Below are 21,224 nucleotides of genomic sequence, written 5' to 3' on the forward strand. Positions count from 1 at the left end.
CCTTGGTTGTTATCTTGCTGTTTACATTCGGGTTGTCAACCCCACTCCACTGCTCTGCACTCAGGTCAGGCATCTGTAAAGGTGTTGGGGCCCTAGGCCCCCATGAAGTAGTAAGGAACACGCAGACACCGTTCTACAGTTTCTGGAACTGGCGGAGGGCACGTGCGCCTGGCCCCGTTTATTAGCAGGGTCACATGTCCTGTGATGGATGGGTGTGGGGTGGTAATGTAAGCCAGCCCTCAGGGAATGGCTGGTACAATCATGCAACTCGGAACACTAGAACAGTGACCAGCTGGTCACTGCATCCCTCCCAAACTTTATTAAAAATGGAACAACAAGTCCAACCTGTGGGAGAGAACAAAACAACAACTGAAAACTCCACGAGCCTATTAGGCTGCTTTCCGAACAGGATGAGTGTACAATTGCAGGTAGGATCACCAGTTCTGATTGGCACAGTTCAGCGGTGCTAAATGGATCCTATCCTCCCTGGGCTCAATGCTTGGAAGTCTACAACCAATGTCTATATACATGGTTTACTGTGAAGGTGCATGTGGAGAGATAGTGAGCTCTGTGGATGTTATGTTTTCAAAAGACTTCCTGGCTCCATGAACATCAAGCCTCCTACGACGGATGACATCCAGGTTATTGTTGCAGTGCTTCCAACTGTAGAATGGTGGAGTATTTCTGACATCCTTCTCTCACCAGGATTCCCCTCTTGTACTAGGATTTCCCACTCACAGGATTCCCCTGAGGTCCTCTTCACCAGGCTTCCACTGGACAGTGTGTACTTTGACATGTCGCTCCGACGCCGTACTCTAGGCTTATGGAGGAATCGCTACGAGTCCCACCTTCAAGTCACTAGCTCTGCCTAGAGGGTAGTGGTTTCTAGATCGGATTACTTCTGCCATCCAGAGTCTAGTGAACTGGCATTGACAGGACAGTCTTTGGGGTAACCAGCTTCCTACAAAAGATCTATGTGCTCCTAGTACCTGCAGGGTAGCTGCTGCAAACGCATCTCACATGTCGGGATTCCGCTCTCACTGGTGGTCCCTGAGGTCCTGGCCCCTGGATCGCCACGGTCTAGTGTGAATTGGTTAAATCCTCTTCTAGACCCCACTGCCGAGATCACTCAGGACGTCCAAGCAGGACCACAATCCAGTCTCACAAGCGACCCCAAAGGTGGATGATACAAATGGTCCAGCTTGCTCTCTTCCGCAGGCTTCAGGTGCGCTTGGTGTAACCTAAGACTTATAGGCAGCCAGGCTCTCATGGTGCCATGGATACATCACTGACCTCTGGGTGTTACATAGGTGCAGTTCTTCACTCAAGATGTCCAACAGCTCTGGATTTGTTTTTAGAGCTGCACTTGAACTCAACAATACTCACAGTATGTGGTGTGCCAGGTGTCTATTACACACTCCTCTCTTCTTCTTTCTTTGGACTAATTACGCTGTGGCCTCGAGCAACACACCTTCTTCCTTTCCCCCTTCTTTCACTTCAAAATGCGGTCTGGTCCCATCTTGTCTTGCTCTTCTTCTTTTCTGACCAGGCCTCTCCATGTTACGTGCACTTCACAAGGGTCTCCCTGGCTATGTTCTACCCCTAGGACAAATGTTTTCTCCTCTTTCAGTGACCAGACTTCTTGTCGTGAAGTTCTTAATGTCACAACCTCTCCTCTCCTAGGTCTTCTTCTTTCATCTTCTCAGAAATCTTCTCTCCGACCTCTCACAGGTCATCTCCTCCGGCCTCTCATAGGTCATCCTCTCTGACCTCTCACAGGTCTCTTCTCAGACCTCTCACAGGTCTCTTCTCTGACCTTTCGCATGTCTCTTCTCTGACCTCTCTCAGGTCTCTTCTCTGACCTCTCACAGGTCTCTTCTCTGACCTCTCACAGGTCTCCTCTTTGACCTCTCGCAGGTCTCCTCTGTGACCTCTTGCAGTTCTCTTTGTCGACCTCTACGCCAACATGGCACTCTCTTCAGCCTCCACTCAGGCAGGCTTCACAGGGTCTATCACACCCTGTAATTACATGGGCCCTCTTCCTCACTGGGCTCTGACTCTTGGGCTCCTGCCCATACCATCAGATCCACTGACACAGTCTGCGGCGCACTCCTGACTTTTGCGGCCTCTGTTTATCCCTGTTAGGTACTCCTTCTTCTGGCGCCTTGCTTGCTCAAGTCCTCCACTTGTGGTGGCATCCTTTTGCCACTGGGGATGTGCCAGCAGTGCGCCTTCTTCTGTCCTGTGGACTTACTGGTTGAGGCGTTGCTGCTTGACTGTCTTTGCCATCAATCAACTCCTGTCATTTTTCCTTATGTGGGCTCTTTTGAGCATCTCCCTCTTCTTTGGAGCTCAGTCCGTCCCTACTTTCATTCTGCACACAGCAGTTCAGGGCCACAGTATCCCTCTTTGTGCCGCATGCCACTTCCTCAGTTTCAGGACACTCATTACTGCTGCAGTGACCACCCATGGCCACTAGGAGCCACTGCAGCTCTTCTCATAGGTCCTTGCAGCCGTGAGCTTCTTGGGGTTCCCTGCACTGGGACCCACAGTCTCTCTTCCTTCTACGGACAGTCAGTCCCAGTGTCATGTGGTACCTTTTAGCATTCTCCTTTTATCTCGATGAAACAGTCCTATTGCACCTGTGCTGTATGGGGGTTTGATTTGAAAACAGGGAAAACACTGCAGTAAGGGCTGTCCATTCATATCATGCTGGCAATCCATCACTGTCACTTCCTTCAATTGACCTTTAGACTGCAGCAGCCTTCCTCGTCCTGCAGGCCATCATTCTGTGCACTGCCCTCGGGCACGGTGACTCCACTTGGCCAGTAGGTGGCAGTGCAGCACTAATCCCAGCGCTGGCCCAGGCTGCTTTCCTGACACTGCAGCCTCATGCTGTCACCACTACGGATAATGGCTACTCTTACTCACAGTCCCAGCTGGGTGCCCTGATGCCACCGAGATTCCTCATGCAATGTCCCGCATTCTCGCTCATGTATTTCGTCATGTGCGGGGCCCTCACACTGCACTGTGCTCTGCAGCATCCTCCGCACAACTATCTCCAGCGACACAGCACCCAGGTAAGGCCTTCATATCTCTTTATGCTCCCGGCAGCCTCATTGCTCCACTACACTTCTCATTGAGGGCTGCCAGGGCTGTCTTTTCATGTGTAGTGCTGGAACAGCCTCCATAGTCTTGCTCACGTCGTAGGGCGTCTCTGCCCATGGGCGCAAGAGCAGCCATGCCGTTCCTTCGCCAGCTGTGTCATCATCCTTGCCGAGTGCCCGGCCTCTCCACAGCAGTTTCCAGACTCTGCTGGCCGCACCGCACGTGCTGCTTTTAAAGCGCTGTGCTGTCCGCTCCTTTGCAGCCTTTTCACCCACCTCCTTCTGCCGCATACAGTCAGAGGGCTGGTTTCCCAGTCATCTCCTTCTTCAGGGTCGGTGTCCCAAACCTGGTACTCCACCAAGGAAAAACACCACCGCTGCACCTCATCCTCGCCTTCATAGGTGCCGTGTGGGGTCTGCCTCACTGCAGGCTTCTGGGGCAGAACTCTTCTCCTCCTTTTCGTGGTGGCTTACCACGGCCCCTCAGCACCTCTGTCCCCCTGTGGCCTCACCGCATGCCCGCTGGGCCGGCTGGCACTTTGCTGGGGTCGTGACAGGCCAAACACACGCCCAGTTTGCCACTCTGTGTTTCTGGGGGCATGCTGGGTGTGCCGCCACAGGCTCACCTTCCGCCTCGTTGTTGGCAGGACTGCCCTTAACACGGGCAATACTCTCCCACTTATCCACCCACAAGGCAGCAGCACACACGGGTCAACCCGCTCATCGCCAATTTAAAGGTGTTGGGGCCCTAGGCCCCCATGCAGTAATGAGGAACACGCAGACACAGTTATACAGTCTATGTAACTGGCCTAGGGCACGTGCACATGGCCCCTTTTATTAGCAGGGTCACATGTCCTGTGAAACCTGTGATGGATGGATGGATGGATGTCGGTTGGTGGTGTAAGCCGGCCCTCAGGAAGTGGCTGGTACAATCATACAACTCAGAACACTAGAACAGTAACCAGCCAGTCACTACAGCAAGCTGGTTCTCTTCGTTCCTTCAGAACAGATCCCAATGTTTCAAGGTGGACCAATCCTTGCCCCACCCTGCATCAGTCACCCTAGGTCTTACACAAGGTCCAGCTTTGTCCCCCACGCTCTTTAACCTGTTCATGGAGCCTCTAACGGAAATTTTAAAATCATCCACCATTCGCTATCATATGTATGCGGATGATACCCAACTATACCTGAAGATCACCTACCCTGAAGACATCCAGTCCCTCAACTCAGTCCTGCTGGAAACACAAAGCTGGCTGACACGCAATCACCTGAAGCTTAATGCTCTTAAAACGAAATTCCTACTGATCTCACCCTACAACCAATCCCTCGTCATGGAACAATGGCTGAATCAGCTAACTGTTCTTAACTGCAGTCCACACCTGGTGGACTCGGCATCATCTCTGGGTATCATTCTAAACAAAAGCCTGAACATGCAGAAGCACATCAGTTCCCTCACCAAAGGAGCGAACTTTCAACTCAGCTTAGTTAGGAAACTCAAACCCTTGCTCCCGGCTCATGACCTCAAGACTGCAGTTCAAGCATTAGTGATCTCAAAGCTGGACTATGGCAGTGAAACACTCTGTGGCCTGCCTAGAGTGAGGATGGCTCCTCTTAGGGCTACCCTTAATTCCGCTGCTAGGCTTTTAACTGGTACTAAAAAATACCACCACATCTCTTCTGACTTGCGTGAACTGAATTGGCTTCCCTATGAAGCTTGGATTCAGTTAAAAATTGCATGCAGGGCTCACAAAGCCATACACTTCAAGACCCCACTGTACCTAGTGCAGAAATTGGAACTCTCTTGTGGGTCTTGAACTTCCAGAAGCGCCCGCACCCTTTTGCTTAAGCCTCAAAAATTAAAGAAAAAAAAGACCTATAACCGAACCTTCTCAGGGTTGGCTCCGAGAATCTGGAACTCCCTTCCCCCTGAAGTCAGGGTGAACCCTTCTACTGTCCTCTTCAAAAAAGAGGTCAAAGGGCTCCTGATGAAGACATTTCTGCTTTAGTATGGCACCTTCATCGGATTCGGGTTCACGATTCGATCGGACAGTGCTAGACTCTGACTCTGCCTGTGGGTGTTTTTACTTCCCTCACAAGATTGTTGGACTATTTTAGACTTTGATGTTGTTGTCTGTCTATTCTGCTTTGTATGTTTATACCCTCTGATGCATAATCTGTATTATACCCTTATGATGCATAATTTGTAAAGTGCTCTGATACCCTCAGTGGTCATGTTCGCGCTGTATAATACTTTCAAAATAAATAAAGAAATATGCCACAGCCATCTGGTTCAATTGGTTCAGCGCTCTCTGACCAAATCTTTTCTGAGCATCATCCAGGTTTTGCTTGTCTGCCCAGTCTTCCCCTGCAACACTAGCCTCCCCGAATGGAAATTTCCCACTACAGCTTTTTAATCTTCAAGTATGTACATTTGTTATCCAAAATGTTGTATGTTTCTGCTCTGTCATTACTTAGTACAAATCATAATTGTGTTTTCTGTTTGTTTGCCTTCTATTAAAGTTTTATCATTTTCAATGATTTATAAGTGCCCTGATGAAGGGCTTCTAGCCTAAAATTATTGCGGCATTGTGTAAAATCTTGCAGTGGATGGAATCTCATAGTTCATGCATGGAATTACTACTTATAGTTAAAAGTTGAATTATGAGTACATTAAAAGTAGTTCTGCGTTGATGACTTTATGATGAAGGTGGCAATGATTGAGTGAATATTTGGCATCATAACAACCACATTTACAGTGTGGTGGGAGACTGGGATCAACACGTTAACTGTGTTGTATATGTGTACCATGTAAGCACTGCCAAGCCTTATGAATGCATGCATGCATGTTGTCACACACGTTGGCAATGCCAGCATGTCTAGCTTGTTATTTATGTGGTATTTAGTGGCTGTTAGTTTTGTTGAAAAAATGTTTTAACAGAAGAATGTTGTGTTTGGATTTAGTTGTACGATTTGGGCTTATAAGATATATGTATGCTCTTACCGCATTCAAATAGAAATAATACATTACAATTATTAGACATGTAAGATGTAAAGGGTATGGAAAGAAAAATTGGGCTGTATTTTTTAATTATGTATTCCTTAGAAGTGAATCTGTTTAGCTTAACAGTGCAAATATTGAAATTGTGCATTGTGGTATTAAGTTAATAAAGCAGAAGAAAGCAATGGAAGATTCTTCGCAGAAGTATGTTAGAAGTTTTAAAAAAAAAATGTTAGCTAGTTTCTAAAGACAATTTTTTTAGTGTTAATATTTTGAAGTAGAGACTGGTTGTTGAGAGACTGTAGATACGTTTTATATTCTTTTTAAAGTACATTGTTTTTAGAGTGTTTTACTTGGTGCCTTTTAGCATGTAATATGTTTCAAGTACATCAAGACGTGAGAAGTATGTAGTTAGTATGTGTGGGCTGTGCTAGCTTAAAACTTGGTTTAACAATTATTGTTAAAGACTATTTCAAATTTAACCAGTAAGTCTTTATTGACTTTGTGTTTGAGGTTGCCAAACGCAGGCCTAACATAACTTGCACCTTTTTGCAAAACCACCACCTCAGTTTAGGTTTAAGATATTATGAACTGCAGAGGCTGGTTAGGTAGGGTAAATTAGACATGCTGGGTGTGGTATCTTGGGTATAGTAGATAGGTGAGTGTGGTAGGTTAGATGTGGTGGGATACTTTTGAAGTGTGGGCTACTTAGATATCTTACGTAGGTATAATAGTTATGCTGTATGGCAGTATGATAGGTTATGTATGGTAAGTAGGGTATGTAGCTATGTATGTTGTGTAGGTATGTGTGGTCAGTTAGGTATGTGAGGTATGGTTGGTTAGATGTAGTAGGTATGATATAAACATATCATGATATGGTAGGTTAGGTATGGTATGTAGTTATATTATGTGGTATGGCAGTAGACATGTAGGTTAGGTGTGGCAGGTCTGTAGGAATGGGAGATATTTTAGGTATGTAGGCATGGTAGAATATGTATGGAAGTACGAATGGTAGGCATGGTAGGTGGATAGGATAGATTAGGTGTCATGGGCTATATGTAGCTGGTTGGTAGGTTAGTTATGGTAAGAATGCAATGATAGGTTTGGCATGGTAAGTAGAGTTCATATGGTAGGCTGGTATGGTAAGCATTGTATAATGTAGAATTTATGGGGAGTGGCCATGTTGCTCCTTTATTATTGACATTGGTGAACATGAAAATATATAAGGTAGTATTGTATTAAAGAAATGTGCTGTGAACACATGATACAACCTGAAACCCCTATTTTGTTTTGTACTCTAGTTTCACAGTGTGGGGTACATTTGTGTTCTCTGCATTATCTCACCAGTGTGGAGGACATGAATGTATTGTGCTCGCACTGTGGGTAGAAAATCTTTCTGGTACTCGCACCAGAAGGATTTTCTATATTTGGACAAATGCAACGGACAAGCTTCACTCGCATTCTGAGATTATTTATTTTTAGTCTGTGTACAATCACACTGATTTCACACAGACTGAAAGTGAATGCAACTGGAGCCTTTAGACTGCGAAGGATTGTTTGCAAGGAGCTTTCAACCTGGCTCCCCCAGAGGGGTAGATAGTCCACTAGATACCAGATATTTTTAAACTTATGACCAACAAATGGGTAGGTCCAGAGCACCCAGGCATCCGCTTGTACTCTCACCTCTTAAGTCTCCAACAGTCTCTTTCTGCCCATCGGAGGGGAGGGGGGTGTTATTTGGGGGGGGGTTTACCCCAATCTGCACTCTCGGGTGGGGGTGCAGAAAGCCCACTAGAAACCAGGGATATTTATTGTTATAAATAAGGATTAGTTAGCAGCATCCTAGTCTGGTATCTGGTCCCCTAATGGCCCAACAATCTGGGGGGCAAAGTGGAAAGCTCATGAGAGACTAGGAATAGATTTTTCTTTTTAATAAATGCATTGGTTTGGGGGCCAGGCCATCCTACCAGCAGGTTATACACCCTCTCCTTAATCCCCAATAGTGTTTCTTCCCCTCTTAGGCCTGGAGCATCCCCATTCCTTAAGCAAACAAGAGCGGAACTTCTTTTAGGGGTAGTTTTGACATATGGACTGGCACAGAGTGGTTAAGCCCCTGTTCGGCCTCCCCTGGCTGCAAGAAAGACAGTTGTCCGGGGTGGGGAATGCAGTGCATTCTCACAATGGGCAAATTTTGCTCTCCATTCTTCCTCACTTTTTCCCCTGTTAGTCTGGTGGTCTTCCTCTCACTTGCCATGGTGAATGGCTACACAATTTAGCCTCTAAGTCAGCTGGCAACCAGTCAACCTTACCAACACTAGGAATTTCTGAAACCTAGAGACCAAGGGGAATCCAGCTATCACTGCACTTTTAAATAACCAGAAGCTCTTCAAATATCAAAGTATGTCTAAAAATAAACTACTTTTCCCATAAGCATGTGATAAAAAACTCGGTCACTTCCATACAAAAAAAAATCATTATAAATTGCAGCTCAGTTACTGGCTCTAGTTGTTGCATGTTTTTGGACAACTAACGAACGCTATATATTCATGTGACCAGAAGATTCTGACGAACATAATCCGATTTCAAGAGGGAAAATTCCAGATTAAAATGTTACCATCTATTTCTAGTTTTGCCTACATTTTTTTATTAGCTTTTGGTTTCAAAGATGAGTTTCTTCAGAAAAGCCATGAGTGATCCACACAAATGACCTCTTGTTGAACTCAGAAGTGTCTCTGCTTTTCAGAAAGGTAGAGCTTTCTGAGGTCACCCATGGGTTTTAAACCTGTTTCCAACACAAATGGACAGGAGGTAGAAACCGCAAAAAATGGTAAAAATCGACTACCACTTAGAAAATGGCAAAACCTTTGTGAAGAGTTGTAAAAAAAATGTTTTTCAATTCTGCCTGTTCCCAAAAGGTGAGATGAGAGGATCTTAGCTAAGTCTTGTTTATGCTTTTTTTTCAAGAAAAGAACTTTCATGCAGAGTATTTTCTTCCCATTCACCCCATTTTGCTACATTTTTGCAATTTTCTTGCTTTCCTCCAGAGCAAATCACACACACTTTGTACTGTGAGAAAAGAGGTCACATACACTACAGGGTTTTAGCCAATTAAGGAACAGGGGACCGACATCCTGTTGGAAATGGCCCTTTCTTCAGGGTCACCATCAAACTTTTTGCCTTCCTCCTCCCCTTTTCTATTTTGTTTGACTAAAGCACTTTAGCACTGCTTCTGCTTTCTCCTTGCAAACATGGTAGAATTGGCGTATAGCCAATTGGCATATTTAATTTACCTATAAGTCTCTAGTAAAGTGCACTAAATGTGCCCAGGGCCGGTAAATTAAATGCTGCAAGTGGGCCTGCAGCACTGATTGTGCCACCCACGTAAGTAGTCTGTTTAACATGCCTCAGGTCTGCCATTGCAGATCCTGCATGGGCAGATTTAACTGCCATGTTGACATGGCAAGATAAACCCTTTGCCAGGCCCCATCCATTCTTTTCAACTCAGTCAATATATTCATCCGGAGATAGTTACATCGCATCACAGTATACCATTCTTTTCTATACATATGTCACCCCAATGTAGGCCCGGACAGCTCAATGTATTTAAAAAGTGGGACATGTACTCTTAAATTTTACATGTCCTGGTAGTGGAAAACTCTTACATTTGTTTTTCACTACTGCAAGGCCTATATCTCCTATAGGATAACATTGGGGTTACCCTATTACATTTTATAAGTGTAATTTCCACATGGAAAGCTATGAATGATTTGTGTTTGGTGTCTCTGGAATCCAAATTTAAAATTCTAGCTTATGGTGAATTGCAATTCTGAAAGTGCCACTTTTAGAAAGTTGCCATGTTTCTGCCTTAGTCATTTGTTTCCTGCAGCTTGTCTCTGATCACATGCCTGGTTGTAGTTGTCAGTTGTACTTTGTGTATTCCATGTAGACACTAACACATAATGGGAGCATAGGTGTAATGAGTGGGCTACCCTGGCAGGATGGGAGGGAGAAGCAGGACCGAGCCTCACTTACACCTGTTCCCACAAAAGAGCTGCCTAACCCCTGTAGTTAGCCTGGATCCAGGGCTGGCAGGGTAGGACATTTGTGCACTTCAAAGGCTTGCCTCTAGAAGTTTCTACCTACAGTAAAGGCACAGTAGGGTATAAAAGAAGGACCTCAGACACCACCACATCAGTACACTTCTGGACCTGTAGATACTCTGCCAGGAAGAAGGACTGCTGTACTGCTGAAGGACTGCCACTCTGTTGGACGTCTGCACCAGAAGAACTGCTGCACGGCTGTGCTGGTCTGCTGTTATCCTTGCAGTGGCATAACGAACCTTGATTGGGTCCCCTGCAAAGTACATAGAGGGCTTCCCTCATACTCAGCCAGGAGCTCTCACGCTAGGGGCCCACTGCCCGCGCAGAGTGCCAGAGTTAGCCCCCTTAAGCTTGCCCCTCCCCGCAGCGGGGGCAGCGGAGGTTATTGTTACACCACTGCTCCTTGGCTGGGTGAGAAGGACTGGACCTGCATATCTTGAACCCAGAGTGGCCCAAGGGCCAGTTGGCTGACGTCTCAGCGACAGAGGCTTCCAGCAACATTGCATCTGCACCTGGACTCTGCCATCTGTGAGTTAACCCTGCCAAATGCTGCCATCCCAGTCCTGGATACTTGGAAGTGGGCCTAAGGTGCTTACCAGAGAAACCAACGCATCTTCTCTGTTGAGCAGTGTATCCTATAGCCGAATCAACGCATTTCCTCGGCTGAGAGATGCATTCTCTGACAGAACCGACACATCACCACTGCTGCAAGGATTGAACCCGGTGCAGAAGGCCTGCATTGCCCTCACAGTCTTCGGAACTGACGCATCACCGACGCCCCAGCACATCTCCATCTCAGGTCCTTGCATCCCTCTTCGATGGCAGCTCAATGATGACGATGACCTCTGAATCGCATTCTCATAGCTCTTCTGAACCAACTCATCACCAGCTGTGCAATGCATCTTCGAATCCGGACTTCACATTGCAAGCCCAGTCGACAGGATACTTGACGACAATGCAACAGGACCTCACACCGCAGCCTTGCCGCATCATGGAGCCCACGCATCACTTTGGCTAATTACGCTTCTTCACCTAGGATCCACACAGCGTTCTGCAACCAGGATTTAAGGTACTTTGTTCAGCAGGCTAACTGGGTCCCTGTAGCTGTGCCCTCGCTCCATCGCAGTTGGCCTGGACCTTTGACATTGTTCCGGTCTGGCGCGACCAGATATCCCTTGTTGGCGCTTTAGGCTTTTCAGTGCTGTTTTACCATAAAAATTTACAATGCAATATCTCCAGTTTCCCTGATTGGATTTTGGTTGTATTGGTCTATTTATTTCTTTACTTTGCTAAACCTAGTGTGGGATCCTTTTGTGTTGTGTTTTCACTGTTTTTACTGTTTGAAGTGTTGCACAAATACTTTACACATTGCCTCTAAGTTGAGCCTGACTGCTCTGTACCAAGCTACCAGAGGGTGAGCACAGGTTAATTCAATGTTTGCCTGCCTCCTGCCCTGACTAGGACTGTGGCTGCTGTTTGACCAGGACTCATACCCCAGTTAACCATTGACCCAATTTCTAAGAGATCCCAAACATTAATCACAAAAAACAAATAAATTACGCAAATCATAAAAAAATTGCATTGACAACACATTATCTCAAAGACATATACATTCAAAAGTGTCCATTACATGCATTATATTATCAAACCTGAAAAAAATTAAAAAGTATCCATTATATATTAGTCCTTTTTAATCAAAATGCAAACATATAGCGAGTAAGCTTCTATACCTGTCTGTCTCTCAGGGCGGAATGGCTCTTCACATCTACTTATGCGCTCCAGGCGGTGCAACTCTACTTGTTGGAGCAGGAAAAAGTGAAGCTAGCCAAACAGCGGCAGTGGTGCTTTGTAGAGCACCTCATTGTGGCTTTTCCCATATGGCAGATTAGGAGGCTATACTTCTTGCTTGTCACAAGGATGTCCTCATGGTATGGGACATGGGGAATGTACAACTGGAATTTAATTCCTTTCCCACTCCGTTCTCAACCATTTGTTTTAACTGTGAGTTCAAGCTAGTAATGGACGAACACAGGTTCCAACGCTTGAGGGAAGTTAGGTATGTCATTGTGGGCTCTCTGTTCACTGACAGACAGATTGAGTCCTTCCAGGATATTAAGACGTGTAACATCATGCCGCAAACTGAGCGATTCCGATATCTGCAGTTCTGGCATGGGATGTCACAGCCCTCAGTCATGACCACTCACTGAGTCTGAACAACTACCCAAAGAAGAAACTCACAATAGGTATGCGATCTTAACATTGTAGAACACACTACAAGTGGTAGCTCAAATAAGTAAGAACTAAGCCAGCAATACTGGGAGAAGAAATTGGGGAAAGAGCTATGTAACAAGAAGTGGGGAAGATCTATGAGAAGGCACTAGCATTAATATACAATATAATAGGGAGGGAAACACAATATAGGCTTCTCACATACTGGTACCACACACCTGAAAATTAGCAGCATGTGACGAGTCAAAACCAAACATGATGGAAACGATGTGGTGTAACAGGCACCCGCACACACCTACTTTGCACAATCTAACCAGCGTAGCAGTACTATCTATTTTTGAGCACCATCTGACCTATGGCTGTCATAAAATAATTTTTAAGATGGTCCAGCAGTATACTGCTATGCGAAAAGTACGGTGAGGGTATGTCATGCTGTAGGATCAGTACAATTGTCCCCAGTGGTGGCACCATGAAACGAGAAAACCAGAAAATTATAATGTAGAATTTCCATCAACTAGAGAATATCCATCAATATTCACAGTGGTACTTGGAAGGTCCTGACTATTCGTGTTAGCCAGCTATTTCAGGGAATGCATGTGTGTTTGTGTGGTGTAGTTAGATGGAAAAAAAACTACATGCACACTGTGCTGCTTTGGATACCACAGTTATGTTTCTCCAGCACATGGGCAAATGTATTATCTTTCCGTCGTGTACTTTGCCCCTTGGATCTCCAGACCGAAGAGACCCAGGATAGCCCTAGTAAGATATAGCAAAGTGGGCGGTTGCCCAGGGCCTCAGCCATGGGGCAGTGGTAAGGGGGGTAGGGGGAGCAGTTAGGTTCTGCAGAGAGTCTTTCCCAGAAGACCTTGAATAACTCCTAAACAAATTGTTTTAAATACCATTTTCCTTTAATTTATTTTCAATGTGGGTGGTTTGTGAGGATCTATTCCAGACATTTTGCTGAGAAACATTGGGTTTGTTTTATGCAGCATCTATAAAAAAACTTTTTGTTAAATCAGAACAGAATCGTGCATATGAGAAATGGGAGAGTGTCACAGAGATTATTTGCAGTAATATTAGTGAGTTTCTGCTGTGTTACAGTATTGAAAACACACGTCAGTATCACTGAATATTAGATGTTAACACATTTAGAATTTGTAACAGTGACCTGGCCAAAGAGGGCATGAAAGAGCTGAAATTGGATCATAAATTCAACAGGGGCCGTTAAAATACTTTTTGGCCCGGGGCCCCCAAAATCCTTAAGATGCCCCTGAATGAGGCTGCTATGCACATTGATCCTTCTCTCCACAGCTTTTCTTCTTGGAATTGCATTTTGCAGGTATTGTGGGTAGCCCAAATAATAGGTGAGGGATAAACATGCAATCAGTATTAATAAATGCTCCAGATACAAGGTACAAGGGCAGTCATCTGAGTAAACAGTGTTGAACGTCAGAGCACTTTATCTATGTTTACAGACCATCGTTTTGCAACACGCCAATGAGTTCCTGCTGGTTCTGGGCTTTGTGTGTCAAAGGCTTCGTGGCCTAAATTACGTTTGCAAGTTTTCACTTTAACTACAAAAACATGCACGTATGAGAGATCTGTAAAATAGTCACTTGCATGCAGGAATCCTGTACACTTTAGTCAAAATATTGCCAAATGGGAATATCACAAATGCAAATTAAAGTGTTTTAACAAATGCTTACATTGATTCTATTCAGTGTAAATGTAGTGTATTCACGTTAATCTCTTTTCGTTCATAAACCGGAAGCCATTGAAAATGTTTGCTGTAATATTTGATATACTCTTGCAGTTTCCTTTCTGTGTTATTTGATATTTGTTGAAGAAAGTTGCTTACAGTCAATTCAGATATAAACAGAGGGCTTTTGGATGTTTGTGTAAGGATTTCCTCTTCTGTTCACAACGCCAGGTCCTGCTTCCGCGGCTCTTTTGCCATGTCCTTTTTGACCACAGCTGCAAGTCCAGTGATAAACAAACGTCGACTTGCTGTTCCCTAATAATAGTATTCTTCAGCCACTGGCTCGACTGATAGTGTTGAAATGGTGGCTGCACCTTGGGGAATGCTTAGATTGCTGTCTTTTCATTTCCTACTTTTACTGATGGATAGGGACTCATGCTTTTCTATTTACTTTTTTATTTAGAATCCAGGAACTTAAAGAGCTTGGAGATCTGGCTGCGCACTGGGAGAATCTACGTCAGAGCGTCATTACTCACTACGAGCAGATGGTGAGCATGTACCAGAGCACGCTTACTGAACTAGTGAAAAACCCAGGTACAAACATGATTTTTTTCTTCCTTTGAAATGTTGTTGATCAAGATAGCTGAATTAAATAATGCAAGACCCGAGGGCAGAGATAGGGTGGTGGCGGAGGGCTAGGCAGGAAATGCATATTACATAAGTAGGTGTGGCGCAAAAAACAGGCCACACCCATACATGAAGTACTGGATATAACATATTTCCCTGCCTGCAAGCCTTGTGGTAGACATAAATGTGCATAGACAAGCGCTAATAAGATTTCACTATTTTGTCTGAAAGCCACTTCCCTGAGCCACCGAGAAACATCCGCTGCGAAAAGAAGTTAAAATAGAAGAAATACCCTCACTCCTGACCCTTTAACGCCAAACTCTGAGAGCCAGGGTGCAGTCCTAGTTTAGAGGGCGGATTAACCCCACCACCTTACTACCAAAGAGGAGATTTTTCTAGTTTCCTTATATGCCAGTCAAAGGCACTGGTGTAGTACAGTGGCGGCTGGTGACATTTGAAAGTGGTGCGGCATAAAGTTATCATGGTACTACACTGAGGCGAGCGAGCAAGCCCTAACAACTCCTCCGAGAAAATTTTGAAAAAAGAGTGGATAAATAGAGCATTTTCAAGCAAATTTGAGGAAGCAGGAAGGTTGATAAAGCACTTGCGAAAGTATTATGACAGGATCTGTAATAACATCCTTATATCCATCAACTTTACCCCAACACAAGTACAAACACACACACAAACTCTTTCAAGTAAACACATAAAGCACGAGTCACAAACATTTGTTTAGGCTTAAAGACCTATAAACAAAAAAGTATACAAAGATCGCTGCAGCTGCAAGCAGACGTGAAATACTCAATTTACTCACAAAGTGACAAACACAAAAACCGCAGCCAGACATACTGGGCCCGGTGCCACCTCATAAGCACCCCTGGTCACACCTTCCCCTTTCTGGGAGCTTCCAGGAGACGAAATCAAGGAGAAATTTTAAAAAAAAATTGTTTCGGGGTTCACATGTCCCCCTCTCATTTACATCACACAAACTGCTCTGGATGGCAAGGGAAAGGGCAATCACCATGCGCCTTACTAGGGACACATGCTTAAATCTGGGGCTCTCCGTTACCATGGAAGGTATTTTGTTATCTTTATCAAACTGCACATTCCGAATTGTTTCTTGAAGAGCCCCAGTACAGATGAATTCGCTGCTGCTTTCCCTCTTGAACATCAAAGCTGGCGCCCCCAGCTAGCCCCTCCTCTCAGTCAGGAGGCAGAGAGCTCCACGGCCTGCTAAATCACAGACCCAGCCCTCTTCTGTCCTAGTTCACTAACACAAAGCATGGCAAAACAAAATCACACTAAACATCTCTTCATACAGGCAATATAATGTATGAAGTGACGTGGCATGCAGGAGAAAGAAGGGTATGGCGAGATCAGAACACTATATTAAAGATATCTCAGAGATGAGTGGGGGTCCAAGGGATAAAGTTTAAAGACTCAAATAGTTGTAATCCCCAGATCCACAAACTATATCAACAAAAGCAACTATGAGTCTAGCCTGTGTGAAAACCTTGACACAATCGTAAGGGAATGCTAATGCTGTGAGTTCATGTGTACATGTGTGCGTGTACGCATGGGTGTAAAATTCCCATCATCCACCCGAAGTGGTTTGCTTCATCATCTGGGAATTGGGGACTCATTTAGAGAACCATCTTCTACTCGACAAATCGTAGATATTGGTCTCTTCTATGTCCCAAACTGGTAAGTGGTAGTTTTGTTAGATGATGATTGGGTGTGATGGTCGCAGTGCTAGTGTGAGGTGATGGTGTGTAAGTGCTGGTTAAAATATGTCTAACAAGGCACTTAAAAACTTTATTGGGTAGCTACCTTGTTGACAAAATTTAAAAACAGTGCTCTAACAGTTTCCAAATAAAATAACTGTGTTGAAGAACGGTCTACATGTTTCTGCTAACGGATGTGAATCATCCAAGCTTTCGTCAGGACCTATAAGCTACTGCGAAAAAAACTGTGCAAATTAATGAAGTGGTTTATACAACCTGGACCCTGATGGGGGGCCAAGAAACTCCGTGGGAGGTAGTTTACATTCACTGACCTGCATAAATGGAGAAAAAGAAAGAGAAAGAACACAACATAGCAAAACAACCCTTCACATAGTGTAGTTGTCAAGGTTAACAAATAGCATCCAGAACAATGTCCGATACACTGAATACTCTTAGATGTATTAAGACTATGATAAGTCTGTGAGCTTAAATCGAATTAGACGACTTAAAGGCACTTACCCTATACGTGATGGGTGTGCGCCTCACCTCACCTGGCTACTGCTCAGGTTTAAGGAGGCCCCGCTCTGTAGAGAAAATCAGAGGGTTCAACCGTGTTAAAACCTAGTGGTTGGTTGAAATTAAAACGCTATCGCCCAGCCGCGTAATGTCGAGATGCGCCAGATCTCACTGAACGTCACCCGACTGCCACAACAATGGTCACAGAAAATTAATTTGCACAGTTTTTTTCGCAGTAGCTTATAGGTCCTGACGAAAGCTTGGATGATTCACATCCGTTAGCAGAAACATGTAGACCGTTCTTCAACACAGTTATTATATTTGGAAACTGTTAGAGCACTGTTTTTAAATTTTGTCAACAAGGTAGCTACCCAATAAAGTTTTTAAGTGCCTTGTTAGACATATTTTAACCAGCACTTACACACCATCACCTCACACTAGCACTGCGACCATCACACCCACTCATCATCTAACAAAACTACCACTTACCAGTTTGGGACATAGAAGAGACCAATATCTACGATTTGTCGAGTAGAAGATGGTTCTCTAAATGAGTCCCCAATTCCCAGATGATGAAGCAAACCACTTCGGGTGGATGATGGGAATTTTACACCCATGCGTACACGCACACATGTACACATGAACTCACAGCATTAGCATTCCCTTACGATTGTGTCAAGGTTTTCACACAGGCTAGAGATCAGAACACTGCCACCAAACAAGCCAACATTTCCTGCTCTATGCACTCACGACTTAAAATGACGTGACAAAACAGAAAGAGTTGTCTCTCTTCCCTAGTGTCTATCTCCTCGCTACTCACTCCACTCTCTCTCTCTATTTCTTTCCTTCTGTATCTCTCGCTTTCTTTCCTTCTCTCTCTTTCCTTCTCTCCTCGACTTGTTACCATCAGTTCTTTCTCTCACCCATCTCGCTCTTCCTTCTCATCCTCGCACAGCCCCTCTTTGAAGTCATTCTCTCGTTGTGGAACTCTCTTCCATTAGATCTTTATTTCTCTTCCCCTGTAAGTTCCTATCTCTCTTTCGCTAGTCCTCTATTTTGCCTGCCATCCTCATTCTCCTTTTCCCATATCTCTCCTTCTCATCTTCTCTGGACTCCACTTGGTGCCGTTTTTGCTCACTCCCTCACATTAAATGTAATCGCCTCTGACCTCCTGTAGTACTTCTCTGACCTCTAAACCGACCACGTCAGCAAACGTTTAACCAGTTCCTCTGAGCTGTTACCAATTGACGTTAATTATTTCACTGCAGCCAGGTGATCCACCTTAACTCCCTGATGCTGGTGTGGCAAGTACAATGAACAAAAAACAAGTTAACAAGATGTCAAACTAGCAGATCAGAGACCCGTGGCAAACAGCCAATGAAGAGACTGGTTGTATATTGTATAGCTGCACATTTCTTTCAGGTCTACACGTGATACCACAGTGCCAAGTACAGTGAGATTTCTCAGATAGTTTTTATGAAGAGGCGATGCCCCATGGATTTCTAGCATTTGCCCTCAGCTAAATCGTACTTTATAAATAGTACAGAATAGAGTTCATCATTGTGCTGCGTTAAAAATTACAACTGGCGATAGGACAGGAGATGAAGGAGAAAGTGATCAGTGAGCTGAAACCATGTCCTGTGATGCTGCAGGAACCACTTTCATAGTTCAATACCAGGAAATAAATAGGCCTGCATGGAGTTTGCAGGGTTTTACTCTGCGTAACTCTACGAAGTGCCGGAAATACTCTGCTGCGCCGTGCGTAGTTCCGCCAGCAGCAGAGTCTGTTAAGTTATGCTGCTCCCACTGATTTTTTGGTGCTAGGAGTTTGTCTGGCGCAGTAAAGTCAGCTCAAAAGGCACTACATGTCATGCCAGAGGGTGCTGCTGCTTTCTGGCACTTGAGAAGACATTCTACTCGAGCTGCATCTTCCTCAATGTGAGCAGCGGATTTCTCAACTCAAGCGGTCCCAACCTGCCACGACCGCCCGCGTTGAGAAATCTCGTCATGAGGAGGTCGCGCGGGCTCTCCAACTTAACGTTAGCAAGTCGCTGGAGAGAAAAACCTCAGCTCTGTATTACTTAGTGGAGTTTTTGGGAACTCAGCACGGAGCACGGATTGAGCAAAACTCTGCGAACTCCAACGGCATAGAGGAATTATTTGCCCACTACAAGAAATAAACATTTTCCCCCTTGAACTACCATTTTACCTGCTGTTGTGTTACATCAATCTTTAACAATGAGAAATATTCATGAAAAAACACATTATTTCATGGCCTTGAAATATAATGTATTTTTCATGAACATGAGGATTACTGCATAAATTCTTCGCAGCAGCAAGAATCATTCCGGTTGTCAAGATGGGCTGCTCAGGAGGTAGATTGGAGTAGTGCCACTCGGCAGTCATTCCATCCTGTACATGAGCCTTCTCCCTCTGCTGGAGTCCCAAGCCTCTGCAAAACTATTTAGCCATGAGGTACACCCCGCCACCTCTTTACCTTTGGTAGTACTATTCCTGACAGTTTTCACCCCACCCATATTCGCCCATGCACCAGCCCCTGTGACTCCCTCATTACTTCTTACCAGGTGACTGTGAGTAGCATTACAGGCAGTCACACTATCCTGGGCATCTTGGAACTCATCATGCAATGATGGCTGGGGATTGATGCCTGATTGTTGCCATTTTCGAAGGTGAGTGAAGTTTCTTGGATTTGCCCCACTTAACTAATGGCAAAGTCTCCCAACTTCACACAACTACGTTGGTAAAGTGATAAGACAAGTATAAACCTGTTGGCTACAAAACCATTTTTAAAACACAACACATATTTGCTTGCATGCTTAAATCGTAAATACTCCAAAGTGTAGAAATTTGGTATAAAATGGCTATGAGTGTGATGGCATTTCAACAAAAATTACATTTTCCCTGTTTCTGAAGATAACATGCCATAGTTGGTGCCACACCATACTGCAGAACAAGAAGTTATTGAGCATGAAATTCCTAAGAGTGCCAGTTCCATGTAAGGGATTTGTTAGAAATGGCATTTCTGGTTGGCTGAGGTATGCATACAGGCCAGGCAGGAGCCCCCACTCTAGTCAGAGTAAGCTAGATACACACTAAAAGATAACCTGTGCTCACCCTCTTGTAGCTTGGCAAAGAGTAGTCAGGCTTATCGAAAGTGGCAATGTGTAAAGTATTTGTGCAACACACACACAGTAACACAATTAATACACCACAAAAAGACTCCACACAGGTTTATAAAAATAGGTTATTATTATATGAAACCAAACAAGACCAAAACAACAACTACCCAATGTAAAGAAGTTGATATTTTAAAGGAATAAATGTTGTAAAGCGCTAAGAAGCAAGTAACGCTAAAAAGATGACTTTAGGTCATACTAAACTGGGGCAAAAACAAAGCTCGGGCTGACTGTTATGGAGTACCAGTTGGCTACAAGACCCACCCAAGGCCCGGTGAACAAAGTACCTTTCCTGGTCACAAACAGTGAGATGCATTAATCTTCTCCACAAAGTGAAGGCGGTGTGTCAGTTGTGAAGACAGGTGCCGGAGTCGAGAGGCATCAAGCGAACCTCCGGATTTCACCACATAGTTGAGGGGATGTGTCGATCTCACCAAGCTGCAGCGGTGGTAATACGCTGTCCGATGCATCGTTCTCTGGAGGCAAATCACTGGTTCCGATGCAATGTGCCGATTTTACTTCCACAACTGGATCGATGCGCTGGTTCTGCTGCACGCAGACTGGGTTGCTTCCAGTGAACCAGGCACAGTAGCAGGGGTAGAGACTTTGATATCCCTAAGTCTGAAGCAACAGGAGGCAAGCCAACACGCCCTTGGAGATCACTTGGAGGGGTGTGTGAGAAAGTGGCTCTGTATATACTGTTCCCAAATAGGTACAGGGTGTACAGAGTCCACAGTCCCCAGAGATTTGGCAGAGGCTAAAGTTAGATACAACCTTACTCTCTAAAGTGGTAGCTTCGTCGAGCAGTAAGGCAGTATCCAAGGACAGTGTAAAGCATTTGTTGTACATACTCAGTCAGCAAATTGTCTCACACACTCAATTACTGAACTCTAGGCCAATGGTTTATATATAAAAAATATATGCTTGTTTTATTTTAGAACCAACAATTGGTATTAAAATATACATTCTCAGAATGAGATGCTTTATATAAATACTTTTGCAATATGCAATTGACTTTTGTAAACAG

The 21,224-nt window shown here is 44.6% G+C and overlaps 1 protein-coding gene across 4 annotated transcripts in view; it reads left to right on the plus strand.

The window, feature by feature from the left end:
• The window catches only part of INPP4B (inositol polyphosphate-4-phosphatase type II B), a 2,419,090-nt gene that overhangs the window by 1,649,465 nt on the left and 748,401 nt on the right, over window positions 1–21,224 (plus strand). For all 4 annotated transcript variants that reach the window (XM_085641585.1, XM_085641586.1, XM_085641588.1 and 1 more), the window contains one exon: window positions 14,597–14,727. In XM_085641585.1, the coding sequence (XP_085497711.1) occupies window positions 14,597–14,727 (131 nt within the window). The remainder of the gene's footprint in view (window positions 1–14,596; window positions 14,728–21,224) is intronic.

This window comes from Triturus cristatus, chromosome 2_2 (genome assembly GCF_964204655.1).
Source record: "Triturus cristatus chromosome 2_2, aTriCri1.1, whole genome shotgun sequence".
Lineage (NCBI taxonomy): Eukaryota > Metazoa > Chordata > Amphibia > Caudata > Salamandridae > Triturus > Triturus cristatus.